A 24,264-nucleotide genomic window follows, 5' to 3' on the forward strand; every position below is an offset into this window, starting at 1 on the left:
TGCACAACCCCCCAAAACTGAAGTTATCAAAATTTGCTTTTACAACAAAAAAATAAACTAATAAAACCTGACAATTTAGTCTTATGTACACTCCACAGTTTTGAGACATTAAAGCAAGCCCTCAGCCAAGGCCGGGGGTAGTAAAAGAAAAACCCACCCTTTTGGGGTGAGGGGGCAAGAAGTGACCACCACTACCTGCCCTTTAAAAAGGGAAACAAATACACCACAATGCCCTTGTGCAAGGCTGGTATTGAATATCCCACCGCCTAGGGAGGGGCACCCCTAGTAAAGGGGCAACAAGGGTTGGCTACACCCGTGGGCATGGAGTGGGTGTGGGAATAAACCACTTACACCACACTGGGCTATGGTGTGGCAAACTCCTTTCCTGTAAAAAAAAGTGGGGCGGTGCTCCAAGAAGGGGGGTATTTTGTCAAAGGTAGGAGGAAGGGTAAACATTCCCACCATATGCAAGAACCGGTATAAAAAGACCAGCTGTCCAAGCCTCAACATGACCAGGGTTAAGACCAGTAGTCAAACCGCTCTTCAACGGGAGGCAGGGTAATGTGGGAGTCTTGCCATAATTTGTTATCTACTATCACTACCTCATTAATTATATAGTTGTTCACAGATTATAGTCGCGTAACTGGAGAGTCAAAGTACAAAAAGAATCAGGAAAAACTGTGCCAATTTTAGTCTTGGGCGGGTGTGGAGCTGCTGCGGTTGGGTGGGACGGAGGCGATGTGGTTGCATTTCAAGAAAGAAGCAGTTTTACATCATCTGAAAATAGTTTGCCTTCGTGTGACAACCTATAATTTAATTCTTAAAGCCAACCAGTGAACCCTGATGCTGCAATGAGTGCAGTGTTTTGACAATCATAGCTGTACAATACCAGCACTACTTTGGTGCACTGGGGTGCAGACACTAGTCCAGGACCTGGCACCCCAAAAGACCCCTGCCTTCCTGCTGTGCCAGGCGCGTGCTCTGCATTATAGGCTGCTTTATGTTGGCTCGGAAAGGCGGGAACAACGACGGAAAGGCGGGAACAACGACGGAAAGGCGGGAACAACTCTACCATGCCAGACTTAGTTTTTGCCCCCGGTCTGTTCCTGGATTACAGAGTCTGTAACCTGTTAAGAGACACCCATGCTCAAACTTCGCCATCTGCTGTCCTAGGAGGTTGCTTCAGAGCGCTGTTTAAGAACCAGAGATGTAAAAGAGGGTACAAGAATGGAAACCCAGACGAGAGGACACAATAGCGGTCCAGTGTCACATCACAGGGTCCGTCTCGAACATATCTGAAGTCCGTGCTTTCAGACAGACTACACGCCCAGCCAGAAGAGGCTCTTGTACTGAATGAAGGTTTAAGAGCTTCACAACCGTGCACCCCTCCCCACCACTACTGTCTGGACTCAGCCATCAGGCTTCCAGTACTAGTCTGGAGATGGTGTGCCACCAGAGGAATAAAGGTTTGACACAGGCTCCATTTGCCATTTTTGATCCGCAAACCACCCTTTCATTTGGACCCTCAACCAACTACAGAAAACACTACCACGAGAAAGTCTGTTGGGGTGTTGGTTTTTATTTCAGTTCAAATTTACACGTAATGCCATTTCAGTAGAAGCAAATACAAAAAAGGGGCAGATTTATACAAAACGAGGTGTGTGTAATGCGTACAGTAATCATTCCTGCCCCAACCACACATTTTTTTGACAAGGGCAGCTCAGAAAGCAAGGCACGAAACCAGCCTAAGGCAAGTGCTGGGGTCCCGGCATAACCCAGCCAAAAATATATATATTCTTATAACGTTTTAAACATTTAAAATCATAATAGGTCTTTTTACAAGGGGCAGTACGAGGGGTGCAGGAAGAGGGTCCCCAAAAGCAGAGTCACTAAGGAAAGCTTCAGAAATCCCTCTGCCCAACTCCTGGTAACAGACGACAGAAAGCAAGATTACAGAGTGATTGGTCTCAGAGGGCTTGGGTGGGGGCAAAGGAGCACTTCCAACAGGACGGTGTGAAACAAGACGTCCGAGATTCCCAGCAGCACAGTGTGGCAGGAGTGCAAGAAAAACAGTTTGGGGTCCATCTCCTAACGGTCCAGAGTCCGCAAGCGCTACATGACTTCATATCCACTGCGGATGCCCTTCATCAGGCAACAGGCGAAGATTATGCCAAGGAGCTGCAGGAGAAAACACATCAAGTCAGGGAGAGACGGCAGCAATGCAGGCAAACTGCGGTCTCTCCATTCCTCCCCGCACCCATTGCAACAGTTCCGCCATCCCTCACATCAGTGCCTGGGTACTAGTCACTGGATCTCAGTTACTCCTCAGCTCAATCACTGCAAGCACTCATTCGACATCTAGGATCAAGCACCAGGCAAGATCCAGAGAGACATGAGACAACCCCTGCCACTGTCAGGATAAGGATCGGCACAAAGGGACCATGATCCTTTAAGTGCAGCAAGGCAACGACACTGGAGCATGACTACAGAAAGGTGCCCACCACCAACTACAGAGCTGGCATTAGTCATTAGCTGATCTTAAGAGGTAAACACTGGGGTGGGGGTTGGGCAGGTGGCAAGGTGTACTTGCCAGTGGTGTTGGTGCCTGCAAACCAAATCAGGATCTAAGCACTACAGCCAGATAGTCAAGTTGCAGGAGAATAAACCCCATTTGGTGTGGAGCTACTACGAATCACCCTAGCATGTCCAGAAGGACAAGGTTTTAAATTGCACGTCTGCTGGCCGTCACTAGCAGCACTCCTACATACCCCCAGATGATTTTACATACTGCAATGCCAATTATAGCAAAGCCAGCCAGTAACCTTGCTTATTGCTCCTCCTGCTGCTTGCCAGGAGCATGGGCTGCAAGTCTACAAGGGAGAAAACCAAGCTTTTACCCCCCAGAAACTCGAAATACTAGTGTCTGATGGTTGAGACCAGCATCTGTTTTGGAAGAGAGTTCCAAAGACAAGGAGCTGGAGAGGGGTGAGAGACATTAAATGCTTAAAACTGGGCAGACTGGTTTGTCAGGGTTAATGCTTGCAGCAATCTAAACAGCTTTTGCCTTACAATGGGGATATTCTTAGAGGTTGGAGTGTTTGCTCTTCAAATCTGGGCTCAAACCAGTTTTGCAAAAGGTCTCTTAAGAAGCCTCCCAACTTAGAGCACACGGATTGGCCACACACCAAACTGGCAAAACTTACCACAATGTACCACCCATCCACCGACAGCCCACCCTCAACTCTTCACTTTGTAGTTCCTTCCCATTGCTCTGCAGTCCCACCTTACCTCAAAGGCTGCTATGCCGATGGCCACACCAGCAATCACCTTCAGGTTCTTCTCAAGCCAGGCCTTTATCCCAGCCACACAGCCCTAAAGAAAAGGGGGGGGGAAAAACTACCTTAAAGGGCCTTTTCCAATACAAACAGGACAAAGCTAGTACAATGAAAAACGTTACAACCGTTCAAACCCATTTCACCGTTCAGGCATCTCTATCAAATTCACAAGTGCCGAGGGCATCTTCAGGACTACTACGACAACTTTAATCCTCAAGCAGTGAGAAAAAAAAAAGTATTAAAAACCCATGGACCAGTTGATGAAAAGGACATTTCCTCTTCAAGTGGAGTTGTGAAGACCTAGAGGCAAAGTCAGAGCATTTAGCTTATTCTCTAGTGATAAAGAAATACCTCCCCGGCTGAATATGGACTTCATCTCAATGCTATCCATTTGCTTTATCAGAAAGCTAGGGGCTCATTTACTGTGACCTGCACTAGCCAGCTGACATGGACTGCTGTGATCGGCAGAAGTCTCACAATATGCCATTGGAGATGTACAGTGCGTTCACCAAGAAGGGTTCGACTCAAGGCGCTTGATGAGCAAGATTGAAGCAAAGGCTTCATGTGTAGCCCTTAACTCCAGCAGGTTGATAGTGGTTTCTCTACTTTTGAACATCTGCTGAAAGCTCGGATAGTTCACATGGCTGCCATGAAGACTGCTTTGGGTCTGGTTTCTGGAACCACTTACTGGATCATGTTTCTCCTATAGCCAACAGAGACGAAGAAAAAGCCACAAGGACTTAAGATTCCCTGTCCTCTTCCCCCAAGGCCCAGATTTCTGGCCGCTCTGGTCACAGAAGGGCTGCAGAGTTTCATGTATCAAAGGAGTAGGAGTCCATGCCCATGAAGGAAGCAGGTTATAGCCAGCAGTGATCCTGGGTCTCGCTGTACCGTCACACAAATACTCACAATTTGATCGGTAAGGGTTTTCAAGTGCATCCAAATCTTGTGTGCTGGCCTCGAGGCGTTAGTCAAGCTTTGGAAGGACAAAAACCTTCAGCATTCCAAGTAGTACTGCTAGCACATCCAGGCGCCTGGAAAGTGCCAGTGAAGCAGAGTTTTTGGAGCTTGACCTTCTTGGACATCCATTTAAGTGGGTTGAGCTAATTGCATCCACCCATTACCCTTCTCCACCCTCTATCTGAAGAGTTGTGGGGAAAGAGTTAGACAAAACTTGACTTTTAGAAAGCAGACATTTTCCTTGACCAGTCTAGGTCTGTAGTCAGTCCGTGCCAGCTGTCTGCTGGGGAGATGTACCCACGCTCTCTGGGGCATAGTCAATGCAATCTTGCTGACAGCTGGAAACAAACTGGCCAAAAACCTCAAACCATCCAAGAGTTCTGGACGCAGTGAACTAGATTATCCAGACAATACTGCATACATACAGTTTACAATTTACCAATAACTGCAAAGGTTAGACCTATTTACAACCGCCTCCCTGGCCTGCAGGGCCTTGGCAGACTACCATCTTCCTCAGTGTTTGCGCTCTCCTCCATGCAGAGGGTGGCGATGGTAGGGTACTCTGCATCTAAAGGGTGCTGCCGGGCCCCCACGAAGTCCCACATTTCTTCCCTGTGGCCTGCCATGCTCTAATCGGCGGGTTCTGTCCAAGAGACCAGGCCTTTCTGCACTCCTAGATATAGAACCATGGACACGTCTCAATCCTGGCTCAGAGCAGTCACAAACTGTCAAATTTCTATGGTTATTCTCACTGAAGGCCATGTTGTAGCGGACACCCCACAGCATTACCATACATTGAAATGGCGTGATGGTCTGGGGCATACAGCCTCATGAATTCACCGCATTAGCATAGTTCTCCAAGGCAGATACTCACATCTGTAAATTTAGCAGATGTTGGCTCCGTCCCACAATGTGGTTTCTCCGTAACACAGCAGGAATCCGGCAGGCTACCGTTTTCGAACGGTTTATAGTTTTTCCAGTCGGTGGTCGCATTGGCTCCACAGCATTTGAACTGTCACATAGGGAAACAAGGGGAAATAGCTTATATGCACAGTAAACGTCACTTCAAAGTCACAAGCACATAGCCAATACCCCACCAGACAAACGCTGCACCCTACCACCAGAACCAACCCACTTAAAAAGTAGTATTTTACTGGCATGCCTCCTCTGGGATTCGGAGCAAGAGGCATCTCACATACTAAATGCCACCTCTCCCCCACTAACATTCACCCTGCGCAACCCTAGGTTTGGGACAGTCTTAATCCTTGCTGCTTTCTACTTCCAAGAGCAGAATCTTGGACAGACTTTCCCTCTCCAAACCATAGAAAACCCACAAACTTCACCCCTTTCCCAACACAGTCAGAAGCGTTGCGCCAGTCCCAATGCACACCTTTTACTGCTGCAGTTTCCAAGAAACTTCAATTGTTGATTAACTGAATAAACGATTCAAATGAAGGCAATCTTGTGAGATTCTGATGTGCTGCTAACATCAGAATTCTGGACAAAACTCTAAATAGTACTAGTCTCACTGGAAAAGAACCCATCGCATTTTACTACAAGTCACTTTCTTGGTGTGGGCAACTTCCATTTTCTACGTTCTGCGCAGCATAAACTTTAGCAATGCTGGTGGTTGCCTCCCAGGCAAGGTTTTAACTTCCCCTTTTTTACTCAGGGCTATTAAAACATTTTTTAAATGAAGGGGCTGTAATTTTTTTGTGAACAAGTGAAATGGATCCGGGTTGAGTCCGAGACGAAACTTAATTCACATATTTACAAGGAACAATCAGACCTACAGGGATCCAAACCATGTTGCTAGAGGTGGAAATCTGTAAACTGTGCCAGTCCATACCGACCTACTGCAACCCCCAAGGCCAAGATAACCCAAGAGCAAAAACAAATCAAAAGGGTGGAGAAGTGAAGGGGGCCTGGGAGGTTAATTTGAATTAACAAACCTTCTGCAGAATGGGTAGATTTGGGTCACAGAGGGTGTACCCAGAAAAGGTTTGTGGGCCACCAGCCCATCTGCTGTTGCCAGCAACTGACTGCCACTCTGCCTTGCAGCACAGATGCTCTGGCCATCCCAGGTTTTTATACAACGTGCGAAGAATCATTGGGCTCTTCTGCCACATCTTACCAGGCCCTCATAACTACAAGGGCAGAGAGCAACACAAAACTGGGCTCGATTGGCACATGGATGCCAGGCGCAGCCAGTCAGCCAAAACAAGCCTCTTCGTTTAAAGATACCATCTAAGCATTACCAAATTCATGTGAACACCAATAGACCTCAAGCCTTGCAGCCACTGCCCAATCCCAATGGAAGGGCTAAAGGTGTGCAAACATAATTTATAACCACTCACATCTTGCTGGATTGTGTCCAAGGCGAGCCGCGTGTCGTTGTTGCTGCTGTAATCTGCCATGCTTTTGCGGAAGCCTTCATCAATGACCGCTTTAAACTGCAGAAAAATGGGGTGGGAAGAGAAGACAAATTACTCATCTAGTACCTGAACACTCATCTTCCATGACCGCGACACTCCTGCACTGCAGGTCGCATATATAGATAGAACAGTTATATTAGAGGCACTTTGGGGTCTATAGTTCAACACCGAGGACTATTTTAAAGCAGGTTACAGAAGACAAATGCTCAAGAGCATTATCGGATAAAGACTAAACACACTGAAGGACAACGCCTTACATGCAGAGTTTACCATTGCCATCTGGAATGCCTTCCTTTAACTTGAATTCTGCACGGGCCAAGTAAGAGGCAAACTGCCCCTCCACTCCCACATTTTCAACAGCAAAATACTTGCCATAAAAACAATATTGTTTTGTAGAGAGATTCTCATACCACAGACTCATTGTAAATTCATATTTTTTTAGTAAAATATCAACATTTACCCTGGGCCACAGGATGAAATAAATGCTTAGTGGTAATTGTAGTTGTGGAGTGCCAGTTTGCACATGTGAGGTCCTTGCAGGAAATGCACAGAACTTTGCCAGCAGTCCCTTCTTCCCACTGGAGGTCGGCGAGGGCCTTTCAGTGCAGGCAGTGCTTGGCCACATCTCCTCGCAGGCGGTATAACGCTGCGAAGCCGCATCATGGAGGGTCAAGAATTGCTTCTTCAGGGGCATGTGCTGAAGGTGGTGCAGTCATCCAGAGAAGAGTCGTTGTGGGAGCTGCTCCATCCACCATTGCGGTCACTTCCAGGAACGTTACTGTGCAGTTTTCAATCCACGTTCATGACATCAGTTTCCTTTTACCACTCGCTTACTGGTGTAGGAGCCCTCTACAGACCTCACATTGCCTTTTTCAGATTCAGGATTTGCATTGCGCTCTAGTTGGTGACCTCGTTTCAGTAGTGCTCTATTCCTGTTATTTCTCTTCTCCCCCCCCCCCTCTCCTCCCCCCAGGGGGGGGGTATCCAGGATGGATTGATGGTGGAACTGACCAGTCCTAAGAGTCGACAAGCTACTCCAAGCCATAACAAGCAGGTCACTAGAATCCGAGTCTTCTAGGATTTCTCTATAGTGATGGAGGGATAGTCATTCCACTTCAGTCAGTGCAAGGTCGGAAGGACTGGGTTAGCAGAAATCATTTAATCAGTGCATGAAAGAGTAGTGTTTGAGACTAACATTCACGTTGTGGGTGAAGCGGAGGGTCGGGCACGAGGCCCATCATGCAGGTTCACTAGTTGTTAAATTTCCAAGACCCTGAGAGTTGGTTAAATGCCCTCTTTGCCTACCAATATTATGAAGTCCCCTGGGTTAGGTTGTTCCTCTTGGACCTGTGTGGCCGAAGGGGAACAAGGCCAAGAAACAAAGACAAGTAAACACCAGAGGACTGCAAGTTGAATTGGCGGCAGTCCATCGAACATAGCAGGACCGTACTGGAAGAAGTTGTAGCGTGGTGCGGTGCAGTACTGCGCCATAAGACTTCTAGCAAGTCATTCACTGACCACAGGTTAAGAAGCAATTATAGCAATATAAAACGACACCACAAGACAGAAATCGAAAGCCCATTAAAATACAGTCAGCATGCGAGTCTCTTCACAGCACCAAGAGACACCAATGCTGGGTAAAGCGTTGGACACCATCTTACAATCCTGACTCAATGCCTTCACTGTCCAGGGACAGTGATTTGACTGAAGCAGTTCAGCAACAGCACATCTACTTCTTGCTCCAGGATGCCAGAGTGCAACAACCCCAGAATGCAAATCCACCACCCTCTCACCTTATCCTTGAAGATGTATCCAGCGATGGCAGCAGCGACCTCCACCAGGAAGATCAGAGTCAGTATGACGGCAAACTGCAAAGGGAGAGATTTGAATAAATTACTGCATTAGAATCAAATCCCCACACGTAGAATTAAGGTGTGACAAAGGACACAATTGACAGTTTTTCCCTTGCAAGGGAAAGAACAGCAGAGCTTGAATATTAATTTCACAACCTTGTGGTAGAAAGTGCTAGGTTAGCAGACAGAGCCCACACCCTAGTCATTGCTAAACCGGAGAGCGGCCCACAAAGCCTCTCCATGGACCAGTCTCGGGTTTTAAAGATCGCAGCCAGTAAGTTCATAACAATTCAAAGCACTCGGTCTTACTTACAAAGACCTACACAACTCTGGCCCAGATCATCTCAAACAATCCCTAGCCTGGTACGAACCCAGAAGAGACCTGCATCAAAAGCGTCTCTGCAGGTCACCCGCCCCAGATTCAAAAAGACAGAAATGGGGTAGCAGTTTTGCCTCAGAAGCCTCCAAACTTTGGAACACCTTACACCATCAGAGCCACTCCTTTATTAACCTTCAGACAACTGTTGAAAACCTGTTCGCCCTAAGTGTGGCAGGGTATGCTCAGACGTGAGTCCCTTGTTCACTGGATTCAAGATAGCCTGGCTGATGAGGATTATGAATCCGAAACCGGTCCCAGGATGCTTGTTTCCGGTCCAGGGAAGACATGGCTACAGCTACAGCTGATCCGTCTGACCTAAACAATTACCGGCCCATCACCAATATCCCCACCCTGGCCAAATTGCTGGAGAAATGTGTCCAACTCCAACTAACAAGACACATTGACCAATTTGACCTCCTCAACTCTCATCAATCAGGCTTCCGAGTGAAACATAGCACGGAAACAGCTATGACACATAATTGATGACGCCCTCCAAATTCTTGATCGCAATGAGTCCTGCCTCCTCATCCTTCTTGACCTCTCATCAGCATTTGACACGGTCAAACATGAGAACTTGCTGGAGCTGCTAAGCACTAGAATGGGTCTATCGGGAACTGTTCTCAAATGGTTTTCGTCCTTCCTTCACAACCGGTCTCAGAAGTTCAAGATCGATAATGTGCTATCCTCACCTGTGCCTGCAGATCTAGGTGTTCCACAAGGATCCTCCCTCTCCCCCACATTGTTCAACCTCGTCATGGAACCGCTCGCTACCTTGCTCCAAGCTTCTAATGTCCAATTCCATATGTACGCCGACGACACACAACTGTACCTAAAGCTTCAATCCCTGGAAGATATCAAACATCTGAATTCCACGCTTATTAACACTCAATCTTGGCTAGCCGATAATCACCTCAAACTAAATGCTCTGAAAATTGAATTCCTTCTCATCTCACCCCCGGTGAAAATTTCCACCACCCAAACATGGCTCAACAACCTAACAGCACTCAATGTCCAACCCACCATCGTGGACTCAGCAAAATCCCTAGGCATCACACTGGACGCCAAGCTCAACATGCAGCAGCACGTCAGCAAAGCCACAAAAGCAGCTAATTTCCAAATCAACACACTGAGGAAAAATTAAACCCTTCCTCCCTGCTGAAGACTTCCAAACTGCTGTACAAGCGTTAGTCATCCCTCGAATAGACTACGGTATTGTGGCCCTAAGCGGACTCCCGCTATCCACAACAGCACCCTTAAGAGCCTCCCTGAACGCTGCCGCAAGACTCATTACTGGCTCAAGAAAACATTCGCATATTTCCCCAGACTTAAAGTCCCTAAAATGGCTGCCTTTTGAAGCCAGAATACAACTAAAAATTGCAGTTATGACACACGCAGCCGTGCACCACAATGCACCCAACTACCTCGCTCAAAAGTTGGCTATATCAGGAGGTTCGAGATCCAATAGAAGCTCAAAAAATCTATTCCTGAAACCCCGTAGATTTCGGAAAGAGAAAACTTACAAGCGCTCCTTCTCAGGAATGGCACCCAGGACCTGGAATGCGCTCCCTCCTGAAACCAGGCGTATCTCCTCCACTGCACTCTTCAAGAAAGAGGTGAAAACCATCCTTCTGGCCAAGATCTCCTGAACCTTATAGGTGCTGGATCAGAGACTCTGCATTGCCTTGTGTCAATGCTCACCTTGTCCTTTGGCACTATACCTCTAGATGGAGACACTACTACGCTACTTTCTTACTACCGACCAATATAGGATACACGTTGGGTCACTGTTTCACCCTCCCGATGCCCCCATTCAGTGCTCTCTATACTAAAACACTGGTATAAGCCTTCAACACACCCACGGTGTACCTGAACACCGCTGTAGTGGGATCATTGACCTGTGCTGTCTTATATTACTTGTTTACCTGACTGTATATTGATATGCTTCATGTATGTTATTATCCTTTCATGTTAGTGACTACTACATTGCTCCCATTACCTCTGTTCATTCCTATTGCCCCTACCCTGTCATTGTGAAGCGCTCTGATATCTGTAAGGATCTTGTTTGCGCTATATAAAACTTTGAATGAATAAATAAATGGCTTGGCAGTTCGGGCTGGACTGTTCCAATGAGGCACAGGGTCAGACTGATTTGCATATAACCATGTCTGAACTGGGGTGGCTGAGTGAACTAAAGAATGGTGATGGATTAAACCCAGATCAGTTGACTGGGGGTGAGTGTTTGATTTGTTCAAATGCTCTGTCCATCATCCCCTTTTGTATCGCTTTGCATCAAACTGCGGCAGCAGCTCCTCCGCAATGGTGGAGGAGTGTTGCTCCACTGAAAATGAGAAAGACGACAACAACAGTCAGGTTATTTTCCACCGGTGGCTGACACAGCCAAGTGTAGGGTGAGTCCAGGCAATCCTCAACACTAGCGAGGGATTGGGCAGCGGAGTGGAAGGCACTTGTAAGCGTGCATGTCTGTTTAGCCAGCCGTTCACCTAGCTGTAAAGCTGGGTGGAGACGTGGCACATGCTCACAGTCCAATTATTCACACCCAACCAGGCCGCTCTGACCAATCCAGATGCTGCTCTCAGCAGGAGAGCAGCATTTGGATTGGTTGGGAGCCTGTGCTGGTCCAGGACTTCAGAAAGGGAAGCGCAGAGGCAACCTGCAGATGGAGTGTCCGCAGGAGAGTTAAAAAAAAAAAAAAAAAAAAAAATCTAATTTGCCCCACCATTTTATTTTTTTCAGCAGCCGCTGACGATTAAGAGGTCGGTACTACAGACCGCTAGAATAGTGCATGCTTACCGTGGTCACCATGCAGTAGTTCTCCTTCCAGGCACCGCAGCAGCCGAAGAATGACACCACGAAGATAACTGCACCAACAATGATGAGGACGATGGGTGCTCCGGACGATGACGCATTCTGGATGACAATGGTCTTGTTGAGTGCTACCTGTACATATATCCCCAGGCCGATGAGGGCAATGCCAGCGATCTGCAAGGGAGAGAGCATACAAATGGGAAAGGTTTACAGGAGGCAACGTAAGCAGGAGCGGCACAGCATCAATGGGGTGAAGTGGTGGAGATTATGGAAAGATGCAAAACACAGGCAGCAAAAGGAAAGTCTCCACAACAAAACATTGCCAACAGCGCTCAAGAAGGGACTATGGTGAAGAAGTTTGAATGGGGTAAAATGGGCAATCAAGGCATTTAGTACTTAACTGATGCACGTAGTCCAAGCTTCCATGTGGAAGCTTGGACTGTGCTAGTTCGATCCCTCACCTATCCCATTTAATGGCAACAACCTTCAAGAAACGAAAAGATGTGCAAGGGTAGTCATCTGCAGTTCTAGCATGGATGATTCACCACTGCAGGACAGGAGCTGGTGTAGTTAGGGGATGGAGAAAGGCAACACATCAATTGGCAGTGCCAGGGACTTCAGTAAGCACCCAATCATTGAAATGTTGGCTGCTGGTAGAAGGGAGACTAGGTAACCCCGGCACACGGTCAGGGCAATATTTAGTCTTTCCAAAGTAATGGCAAGAGGTGCTGCAAACAAGGGATCAGTAGAAGGGCAAATATGAGGGGCAGTGCCAACAATCATGATTGCCAGCCGGTGCATGCCCCCCCCCTGCAAAAAAAAAAAACTGGATTGTTCGTCAATGAAGAACTTCAAAAACCTCTCATGTAGGTGCTTGGATTTACCCCGTAATGTAATAAAGTCAGGGTTCAAAAGCAATATCTGAATACTCCATCCAACCCAGATGGGAAAAACACTTGAACCTTTCACAAAAAAATAACTCATTTAGTTTTTGCTTTTTGAAACAAATAAAAACTTATGGTCATTTACAATGCCAGTAGCTTAAACTTGCGTAAATGTTAGACCTATTGCAGTGCAAGTACTTTATTTTTCTTATTCCTTCCCGTTTAAGAACCAGAGGAGTCTCAGCTGGCCCCCTTGTTAGTGCATGAAATGGAGATGGAAAAATAGACGTGCCGGAGTAGCAGAGTACCAGCTTACTTCTGAGAAGTGACGGGTGCCAGTAATCTCCAATTAAAAGTATAGCATTTCTTAAGTGCCGGTACTCTGTCTCAAAATAAGTAGCGGTTCTCCACACCGGACAGTACTGGCCCATTTAAAGCACTGCCCATTGTGTAGTTCTCCTTCCTCAGTGTTCCTCTCTCAATCTATGTTGCTTCCTTGTGCGTGTTGCTGCTTGCCCCCACACTCCCTCCCTCACGATCATGCCCCTTGTGAGGGAGGCCCTAGGGCCGGTGTCTCCACTGGTCGATCGCGAGCTACCGGTAACTCTGAGACCCCGGGAGTAGCTAGTGTAGCCCTTCAGTAGTATTTGGTGGTATTTTGGGCTATTAGCCTTTCCGACTCCATTTGCCCGCCCTCACCAAACCAGCCGCTCGGATTGGAGCCAAGCTGGGGTGGGGCAGGCGAAGGATGACGCTCCTCTCCTGGAGCTGCAGACTCCTCTTGTGAGTGTGACTCTGGTGACAGTGTACTGAAAACGCGCTGGCATCGCACTGCCATTGTGCGACGGGTGCCTGCACTGAGCAGTAGGAGACGTGACTTCCACCGCCAGAAGATGCGCCTTTCACTGCAGGTAAGCTCAATGGTGGAATTAGGAATCCCGTGGGAGAGATAGCTGACAAGGCGTCAAAGCGCTAGTGGAACAGAGGGCACAAAAAAACCGAGTGGAACTGAGGGCAGTAAGGCACAAAAAATGAGGGGAAAAACGAGTGGGCACAAAAAGGTCTTAATTTTGGGCCTTAATTTTGGACCTATTAATTGAAATGTTTAAGCATCACAAATCCAAAGTCATTCCTTTTGGTGTTCTAGGGAACTCTAAGTCAGGCCTGTCTTGGGTATTTTGTTCAAACCACAGTATGGGCTCTGGACCTATTAATTGAAATGTTTAAGCGTCACAAATCCAAAGTCATTCCTTTTGGTGTTCTAGGGAACCCTAAGTCAGGGCTGTCTTGGGTATTTTGTTCAAACCACAGTATGGGCTCTGATGAAATTAGGCTTAAAGTCAATGAAACTGGGTGTGGGATGGGTCTCTCGGAAAAATGCGCGAGTTGCTTCAGTAGCTCACGACGATTTTCACTGGCCAGAAGTAGCTCTGACTACACAAAAAGTTGGAGACCCCCCTACCCTAGGACCTTGCCATCATGCTGAGGTGGCTCCCTGTAATGCGGCATCATTTTTAATTGGTCCGTTTGTTATCCGTCTCCTTGACGGACATGATGGTGCTGGATTCAGAGCATCTAATGTGAATCATAAGGAACGGACAAGACAAGGAGAGCGCAACATGTCTGACCGTGGAGGGGGGACTTACGCGACTTTTGGGCAGTCGCACCGTGGGAAGAGCGGGAGAATGCTGCAGTTGCACCGGGCCCCGCACAACTGCGGCAATGTCAATAGAAATCCAGAAGGGGCAGCCTTCCTTGCAGTGGGGGTTAACGACACCCTCGGTAAAGCACTGAGGGGGGCTGCATGGAAAGCAGTAGATTAGTGATCTGCTAAGAGGGGTGGGATGAAGCGACTGCTATTTGAGGGAATGGGGTGAAATTCTGTATCAGGTGGCGACAAGCTCCTCACTCCTACCTTGGCTGGGGCTCGCCACACTTTCAGACAACCTCAGTTCCTGCTCTCGGTCCCAGCTCTTTCCTCGCTCATTTTCCCCCCTCCTCATGTCTCAATAGTTTCCCCAGACACCTCAGCCATGTGGCCCCCCAAGACTCTGCCACTCCTTGGGATTCCAAGTTGCATAACTTTCTATTCTGCCCTCATAACTGGAGTGCAAAATAAAATAGAGCGCAAAGGCAACGTGACACCCGCAGCACCCAGAGTGGTGCATTGTAGAAATGCATTTACATGCTCCAACTATATGCTGCTATAGCACCCACTACCCTTGAGCGAACCACAGGCGTTGCCCAGACTCCTCGCTCTCCATGAGTCGCCTACCTGCACCCCTTCCCCCTCCCTTACAGTCCTTGGTCTCCCACTCCAGAGGTCCTGCCTCTCCATTTCCAGCCTCACTCTGCCCGTCTCCAGGCCCCCTTTTCCTATCACATCCTTACTCCCGAAAGTGTTCGCACCACTTTTCGCTCCTCCCAAACCAGATGGACTGCAAAGAACCACTGCGGTTATTGGAACCGAGGATCCACGCTGTAGCGAGTCGCGCCGATGGCTCCATCTATTCGAGGGGAAAGGCCAACAAGCCTCCCTAGTTAGAGATGGGGCTATTGGCGTTGTAAATATACAATGAATGTTACCGATGTGTTGGTAGTGGATATATGTGGAGTGAAAGTGGGTTGGATTTGACCTGGTTAGTTGTGGAATTGATTGTGTGCAGTGGAATTATGTGGATAGTAATTGTGTGGTATTTAATACTGGAATTCCGTGGAGTGGGACTCATGAAGTGTAATTATGTGGAATGGTTTCTGGTGGTGTGGAGATAAATTTTGTGGCATGATGTGGAATGGATGCCTGTGGTATAGTCTAGTTTTGTTGAATGGTGTGGTTTGGTGTCGAATTATGTGGTGTGGAATGGAAATGTGTGGAGTTGAATTGTAGGATGCGATATTGGTGATAAATGGAATTAGGCAGATTTGAATTGTGGCGTGGTCTGGATTGTATCCAAGTGGATTGTTGCTATGCAAGTTTGTGGGGTACATTTATGTTATAGAGTACAGTGTAATTATGGAGTTAAATCCTGTTGCGTTTAGTGGTATTGGTGTGTAATAAGTGGCAGGTAATTGTGGTGTCACACTAAACATCCAGGAGCAATATTACAATAAGTGCCCTGGGAGTGCAACTGGTGTTTGCGCCCGCTTAGCATGCCCCTGGGGCACTTTGGCGTTACAGAAGGGGGTGCAGACACTTGTGCATCCCCTTCTATAATACAGATAGCGCTGGGGCAGCTAAAGCGCCAGCGCTACCTTCAGGAGGTTCCCTCTTTTGCATAGGGGCGTGCCATATGCAAAAGAGGCTATTCCTTTGACTGCGCCCACGCCATATTAAGGAAGCAGGCGCAGAGTCAAAGGAGCCCTCAGGAGGTGACTGAGTGCGCCATTTCAAAGGTGGCACACTGTCAATGCGCCAGAGAGAAGCCCAATGCAGGCAGTAAATGGGGTCCCATGGACCCCCCAGACATCCCCGTACAGGCGGGTGTAGTCACTGAGTGAAGAAAAAAACTAGTACATAACTAAATCACACAGGCAGTTACCATGCCATTTAAACACTTTATAACAAGCTTTAGCAAGGAAAGTGTGTGCAGTGAGCTGGAGTATGACCATCGATGCAGGCAGTGAGGGCTAGGAGAGTGCAAGGAGGGTTGGAAAGGGACTGAAGCAGATGAGGTTAGAGCAGAGGTTGCAGTGAAGGATTCAGTGAGTTGGAGGCAAGTGTTGCAGGGAGTGCTGCAGTGGTTGTGTCTTAGTGAGTGGGAGCGTGTTGCAGTGGTTGTGTCTTAGTGAGTGGTGGAGTGGGAGCACGTTGCAGTGAGTGCTGCAGTGGTTGTGTCTTAGTGAGTGGTGGAGTGGGAGCACGTTGCAGTGAGTGCTGCAGTGGTTGTGTCTTAGTGAGTGGGAGCGTGTTGCAGTGGTTGTGTCTTAGTGAGTGGTGGAGTGGGAGCGTGTTGCAGTGAGTGCTGCAGTGGTTGTGTCTTAGTGAGTGGTGGAGTGGGAGCGTGTTGCAGTGAGTGCTGCAGTGGTTGTGTCTTAGTGAGTGGTGGAGTGGGAGCACGTTGCAGTGAGTGCTGCAGTGGTTGTGTCTTAGTGAGTGGTGGAGTGGGAGGATCTCAGTGAAGTTTTAGTGAGTACTTGAGTGGAGTGTGTCGCAGTGAGTGGGGGTGGTTAGTGAGTGGTAGGGCGTTGCAGCAAGGCTGTATGGAGTACTGGAAGGTTAGTGAGTCGTGATGAGGGTGTGACTGGCCAGACTCGAGCACGATCGGTTTCACTGGCGCCTTGTGCCCTCCAGTAATCTGAACTTTGGGGAGAAACTGGTTTGTTCCACGGCGTCAGTAAAGATATTCCAGTTAGTAAACAGCCACAAGATGGGCAGCGTTGCGTTTGGAACTCCTAATTGCTACTTTCCAAGTAGTGCCAGTCATCTTAAATGCCAAATGAGGATGTGGCGTAAGAGCCAGAGCAGTCTACCTCAGGCTACAGTGAATGGAGTATAGTGGGAGGATCTGAATAAAGTGCTCCTATACCTTGGAGTTGAGTTAAGAGTTTGCGGTAATTAAAAGTGGAGTTCAAAGGCACATACATTTGTATTATTGAAAGCCTTGTTTGGGAGCGAGGGGGCATGATATCTCCTGTTGTATGGGTGTGTTGTGTGAAGAATCAAATGAAAATGCCTTCTGCCAAGTGCAACACCTCATTCTGAAGAAATGATCTAACAATAAGTGCACCATAAGGAACAGAAAAACTGAAGGGAGCATGGCCAGTAGCCATGGAAGTTATCTAAACACCAAAGGCAGGACAAATAACCAATGCACCCGTGAAAGCCAAGGATTTCCAAAGGGCACACCAAAGAACTTAGATTAGCATGCTCGGAGCCCACAGAATAGACAGATGCAAAGATAATTGGACAGAAAGCTTAATGTTAAACATTCACCCCAGTACACAGATCTGGGCCTAAATCCAACCAGGATGCTTGTTTCTGATAAAGGGAGGACCTGACCTGACTGTTTCAATGAGGAGCACAGTCTAGACTAGTTTACATATGGCTAGGTTTGAAATTGGGTGGTAAAGTGCGCAAAAGAACGATTGTTGCAACTGATCTCTTCACTGGGGCGAGTGCTGAAGCTTTTCAACCACTCAGTCCACCATATTGTGTTTGCACAGAATAGACAGCCTGGAGAGACAAGCGCATGACCCAACACCCAAAACGCCAGGTTTGTCGCAATCCTTGGGGACCCAGTTTTAATTAAAGGCCCTTAAGATGACAAGCGCGGAGCTAGATTACTTAAAAGGCCTTTCATTGGAACATGGAGTGAGTCAAACAATACTTACCCATACCAGGCTTAGTTTCATTGCATACTTCCCCCCCCCCCCCCCCAAGGAAGAAAAAGCCTTACTCACAGTACTCAATACCACAGGTATAGGGCGGAAATAAATTTAACTACAGGGGCCCCGACTCTGCACTAGAATTAACATCCTCGTGTATGTGCAAGACTGACAGTTGCAAAAGCGGCACGCCCCATGCCCACAAGCCAGGAAAGGGACCACTCCTGCCTGTGGTTGCATAGTTTCACTACAGGGATCTGGGAAGCAGGGGGAACGTCTGGGATCGATTGCCTAGAAGTTTATTATTTTATTATTTTGCGACGATGTGTTTGGCTCTTGCGAAGTATAGCCTGTGATAGAGGCAACAGTACAGAATTGACAGGGTGATAATATTAATAAACTAAACTATGCTGAACTGTTGAAATCCGGGAAGGGCAAGGAAACATGCTCTACAATAAAAGCTTTGTTCCGGAGCCCGCAGAAAGGTGAGCCAGGAGTGCTCGAGCGAAATACCCAGGCTGTGGTTCTCACCAACCAAGAGTGCCCAGAAAAGCCACCGTGTGTACACGAGGCCCGCCAGCCTGGCTCCGGTCACCGCCACCCCTACTTGGCAAACAGAACGTGGCTTACCTCCTTATCGCGGTACGAACAGGTGTTGGGGCGAGAGGGTGTGAAACACCTTCCAGTACCAGGGACACGCCAAGGGAACACAGACAGGGCCCGGCTCACACATGGCATGCCCCACGTCACCTGCCCCGGGCTGTGCCAGGGCACTCGAGTCACGGGGTTAGGGTGGCATCACCGGGAAGATGTGTGCACAGTTCACAGCTGCGGTAAATTCTCCCTTCACCTGGCACGCAGCCAGGGCACAGGTGGCAGGGCCCTTCTCAAACATGCTTTTCAGCTTCTCGGCTCGCACAGATGGAGGGTGAAAAGTGCCGTAAAGGAAGTCAGGTGCACTTCAACTCCGCTCCCCCTTCATCTATTCCCTTCAGCGCCCTCAGCCAGCAGGAAAAGAGTTCAGCCCCAAGAAAAACAATGCAGCTGCAGAAAGGTGGAAATGCAAACACCCAATCAGACAGACCCGTTCCTAGCCCAATCTCAGCAGAATGAGTGTTCGAATGAAGGTATTTTTAAAGCGCCAGACTAAAAGTGCCCCGGCGCTGAAGCAGCTACAGGTCACTGAGGCACGTTATGAGCCAAATAGTGGTTTTAAGCAATTTAATACAGAGTCTCATATCATGGCATATAGTTGAAATGGATAACAAGCCTATAGTTCTCTAGAACCACCTCCCTGACGACAGCACGCGCGCCTCAGCTGAGTAATAACCCGGAGCAGATTTCCAGATCAATGTAAAGCTATTCACGCCCAACTCACGCCAGGCATCCAGGAAGTGACGGTCACAGGGCAGATGACCAGGCAAAGGATGTGAACTGAAGAGGAAAGTGGGCTTAAGGGTAGGGGGCCGTCGTCACGTGATTGGACTCGTGGGGCCAGGGTAAGAGCCTTGGAATGTGATCTGAGAGAACCTACGGTGCCAGCTAACACCGCATGTGATTTCAGCATGACTGATCTATTGAGAAATTCTCCCCCCTCACCCCCCACCAAACAGAAGCCACCTACGCTCCTGCGCCTTGCGGACACCCTCGCCCCTTCCAGGCGCTCTGAAGATGACGCGGGTCAAGTTGGCAATCTAACAGCTTTTTGTGGACTAGTTTTGACAAATGCCCCAAGCAAAAGGAACGCAGATATCTTCCACTGTGACGACTTCGCAGGCCCTGCCCTTCCCACAACCCTGGATGCAGCGAGATTGGTAGCAACGCCCCTTGGCTCAGCGAGTCAAGGGCTTGCTGCCATCTGTACCGGCAGGGCAAATCCTCGTTTCATCCTCGCGAGGTCGATTATAAAGTGTAATTTAATAGACGGATAGAAGATCGTTCTTTTAAGGGCACTTCACAGAAAAAGTGTGGTAGGAAGCGCTGTGTTGGCCGCTGAGCGGTGTGTGTAAGGGGGCTGGCTCGGAGCAGTCCTGCACCACTGGCCCCAATCTTGCAGTGAATAGGCGAGAGCATAGCTTGGAGGTGCTAGACTACTACTTCTGGGTCTGGCAGCGGGATAGAGCGAGGCGAAGCGACAGTCGCCTAGGCAGACCCCTCCGCGTTGCACGTTTTGTGGAAACACCCCACTGGTGGTAAGTACAATGGCAGGCTGGTAAAAATACACCAGAGTGTAAGAACAGCAAGACAATCTGCAGTAGTGTGGTGGAGAGTGAAACACGAAAGGTTAGAGACACGCAGGAGAACATACAGGCGTGCCTAGACAGCCCAAAAGTCACTGGTAACTACTACCCTCGCACAAGCCGCATCATCTCTTCTAAACAAGACGCCCCTTCTGTACTAATCCAGTTGTGCAGTTATATCCAACTAGACAACGTGCAACCGGTAACCCCCGCCCCCTTCAGAAGTACGAGACTGCAGGCGTTGGGTGATAAAGTGCTCCCTCGGATAGTGGTGTCCAACTGGAGTCCAGGATGTCACGTGTCCGGGAAAATGCACCATCCAATTAGTTACCCTAAAAATCTGGAATTCATGCACCCAGACATCACCTGACCGACAGCAAAGCAGTCTCACTAAGCAGTAAGCTTTAGGTCGCAGTCATAAGGTTTAATGACCTCGTGGGGACTTAAGGAAGCGTCCGTGGGAATGCAGTCTGCCAGTTGCTAGCCACTGGTAACTCACATTTTCCGGAATTTCTATTTGCTGAATATTTGTTTTAGGCTGTCCAGGTTCACCTCGTCCCTCCCAAGGACAAAGCCTTTTCACACCAACTCCTTGAGATCTTGTACGAGTGCTCCTTTCTGTAACAGAGCCTTTAATCTGGTTCCTAGATGGTCACATTTGCTGCGCATTCAAAGACAGATTCCAAATGCCAGGTTACGTCTTCCAGGCAGCTTGGTGTTCCGTCACAAACTTCAAAGTGAAGGGGGGGTTTGTGAATATTTTGCTAGATACTGGATGTAAAGTTCGCAGCTCTCATTTAAATTCTGTGCAAGCATTTCAGAATATATAAACACAAATAATGCACGCACTTTTGGTCAATTCAAAAGTGTGTTGAAAACCTACTTTAATATGATCCGGGCCACTGGAATTATGACTGGTCATTTTCAGATAATTATAGCTTCGCAGCATTTGCCACAATCAATCACAGCTGCATAATCAAAATATCAATATATAGTTTTTAGCTCAAAAAAGGTGCAAAAGTTACTAAATCACAGCAGCATGTGTTGCTGGGGCAGTGGGCAGCCTTTTGCCTGGTCACCATTCTGTTGCTTATTGCTAGAGTTGGGTATTAAAGTGGTAACGAGGGGCACCCAATGCCCAAATAGTGTTTACATGTATAAAGAGTATAAAACAAAGTAAAACTATTAAAAATACACCTCTTGCTGCATAATTTGGCCCTCCTTCCACATCATTCCAGCTGCCCTGAATAGGATACAAAAATGCACTACAGGATACAATTTCCTCATTTGTGTGCTGTATAGTTGCATTCACAAAACTTCAGTGCAAGTGTACTGGTCATTTTAATTGGAAAAGCTTTCTGTATAGTGTGCTAAATACACACCATGTACACTATGCTACATTAATCTATGCCACTGCATTCTACAGTGCTGCACTGTATGCTACCGAATTCTATCCACGCCAATATACTCTACACCAGTCCACTGTACACCATTCCACTTCACCCCAATAAGTTTTAGCCATGATGAACAGCTACGCTGGTGTACAACACGGCTAAAACACATTGGCAAAGCCAATCGCTCTTGCATAGGCGAGACACATTGGCTTTTCCACTGGTAATTCTTTAAGAGGACTTAGACTGAAGCAAGAGCCTGAGGGGCGAGGTGAATGCCATTCCAGAAACCCGCAGGAGAACCTTTGGCCTAAAAAGGAAGCTGCACCCTAAACGTCAGCACCCTGGTTAAACCGCAGCCGAGTAAACTCACTCATGGGCCTTTATCTTAACCTCCATTATCTTCCCAAGAGAAGCAAACATCAAGGTCTCACCCAAGTCCATGCACTGGGCCCCTGGGGGCACTTGTGCATGCAAGAGTGTGGCAGTTTCGCCCCCTTGGGTGATATCCCAATGGCTCACAGGATTTGACCCGGAGATGTGTCCCTCAGCATTGGGAATGGCTGGTGTAACATGATAGGGAATGGCTGGTGTAACATGACAGCCAAACTAGATTATAAATCAAAAAATCTAATCCTGATGAGGTATTTAGAAGGAGAATACGTGATGCCGCCCCGCAGAGGACAAAGCGATACAAAAGGGGATGATGGACGGAGCGTTTGAACAAATAAAATACTCACCCCCAGTCAACTGATCTGGGTTTAATCCATCACCATTCTTTAGTTCACTCAGCCACCCCAGTTCAGACATGGCTATAAGCAAATCAGTCTGACCCTGTGCCTGTGGCTGAGTGGGCTAAAGAATGGTGATGGATTAAACCCAGATCAGTTGACTGGGGGTGAGTGTTTGATTTGCTCAAACGCTCCGTCCATCATTCCTTTTGTATCGTTTTGTTTGCCCCAAGTGTGGCAGGGTATGCTCAGACATGAGTCCCTTGCTCACTGGATTCAAGATTGCCTGGCTGATGAGGATTATGAATCCGAAACCGGTCCCAGGATGTTTGTTTCCGGTCCATGGAAGACATGGCTTGGCAGTTTGGGCTGGACTGTTCCCATGAGGCACAGGGTCAGACTGATTTGCATATAGCCATGTCTGAACTGGGGTGGCTGAGTGGGCTAAAGAATGGTGATGGATTAAACCCAGATCAGTTGACTTGGGGTGAGTGTTTGATTTGCTCAAACGCTCCGTCCATCATTCCCTTTTGTATCGCTTTGTTCGTCCTGCAGAGGACGACACCAGTTGTACAATAACCTTACACCCATGGGAGTAGCATCTTTCCCGGTCCCAATCACAGCCCCCTTCACAGAAATTGTGTAGTAGGCGATACTGTTCCTTTAATTGGCTTACTACTTTGGCCCTACTCGATGGATGCCCATTTCGGTTCTCAAAAATTTGGACAAATTCGTACTTGCTTAAATTTTTGGCCGAATTGGACCGGGAGGTGCAGGAAAGTAAAAAGGAGAAATCCAGGAGTTACAGGAAGTCTTGGACCCAAATAAGTAAATTCTACTCAAGAGTTCATGGCTTTGAATGGGAAGAGGCACTCTAAAATGGATGCCACTAGATACCCACGACTGATGTACTGTGTGCGCGCTAGGGTAACGGTGGGGATGCTCGAGGATTCGGCATCATGACGCAGTGACAGAGGAGATGCGAGCTGAGAGGCCGACTCCATGGGAGACAGCATGCGCCTGTGAGGTCGCAGTTATCAGGGTAGACACAGGATGTGGTGTGCAAACAGAAGCTGTTCAGAGTTCACGCACATCACATGCTTCAATGCCTGTTAAACCAGTCGCACCAGCACGTCTTCTTACTGAAGAATTCGCACTTCATTTTAGACCCAACCGAAAAGGTGTTTAAGCAAGGGAGGTGGGGTGGGGGTGGGGGGAGGCACCATCAGCGCGATTACGACCTCCTGGCACATGGCCCAAGAACAGCTGATGCGGGGGCGGGCTCACGTTACATATTGGACCTTTACAAAGACTACAACAGGCTTTTTAAAAAAAAGCCACAAAGCCATAACTGTCTTAAAGTCTCCAGCACGACATACGGAGACTGTAAACTGTTTGCAAGAATCTTTCTCCAAAATAAACATCGGCAAAAATCTATAGGTCTTACATTTGTGACAGCGCTGCCAACTGGTTTTAGCCACGCTGCATGACGCGTGTGCACGTTTACAAGTGACCGGCGCTCTGTTACAGATCCGAGTAGGACTGGTCACTAAACTTTTTTTTTTTAGGGAGTATTGGATAGGGGGGTGGGGGGGTTGAGGATGTAAATGGGGTGGAGACACCAGGAAGGTGTAAGCAACTGGAGGGTTGGAGAAAAGCAACACAGGGGCGTGGGTGGGAGGAATCACTACAGAAGTTGTGGGTCACAACTGCAGCAGGGTGATACTCAGGTGACAACACAAGTGCCGGGGGAGAGAATGACACAAGGGAGACATGAATTCTAGTGAAGTGCCTAAAAAAAAGAAACATGCATTTGCAATGCAATAGGTCTTGCATTTACTAGTTTGAGCTATTGGAATTTAAATTGACACTGCCCTTCATCCGTTTTGATAATGAATACCTTTT

The 24,264-nt window shown here is 48.0% G+C and overlaps 1 protein-coding gene across 2 annotated transcripts in view; it reads right to left on the bottom strand.

The window, feature by feature from the left end:
- Positions 1-1,563: 1,563 nt before the first annotated feature.
- CD63 (CD63 molecule) overlaps positions 1,564-24,264 on the bottom strand; it is a 129,472-nt gene continuing 106,771 nt past the window's right edge. For both annotated transcript variants that reach the window (XM_078689183.1, XM_078689184.1), the window contains exons 3-8: positions 11,774-11,962; positions 8,524-8,598; positions 6,653-6,748; positions 5,170-5,307; positions 3,289-3,372; positions 1,564-2,178 (exon numbers count right to left, since the gene is read on the bottom strand). In XM_078689183.1, coding sequence (XP_078545309.1) covers positions 2,113-2,178; positions 3,289-3,372; positions 5,170-5,307; positions 6,653-6,748; positions 8,524-8,598; positions 11,774-11,962 — 648 coding nt within the window. In that variant the 3' untranslated portion in view covers positions 1,564-2,112. The remainder of the gene's footprint in view (positions 2,179-3,288; positions 3,373-5,169; positions 5,308-6,652; positions 6,749-8,523; positions 8,599-11,773; positions 11,963-24,264) is intronic.

This window comes from Lissotriton helveticus, chromosome 1_1 (assembly GCF_964261635.1).
Source record: "Lissotriton helveticus chromosome 1_1, aLisHel1.1, whole genome shotgun sequence".
In the NCBI taxonomy this organism is placed as follows: domain Eukaryota; kingdom Metazoa; phylum Chordata; class Amphibia; order Caudata; family Salamandridae; genus Lissotriton; species Lissotriton helveticus.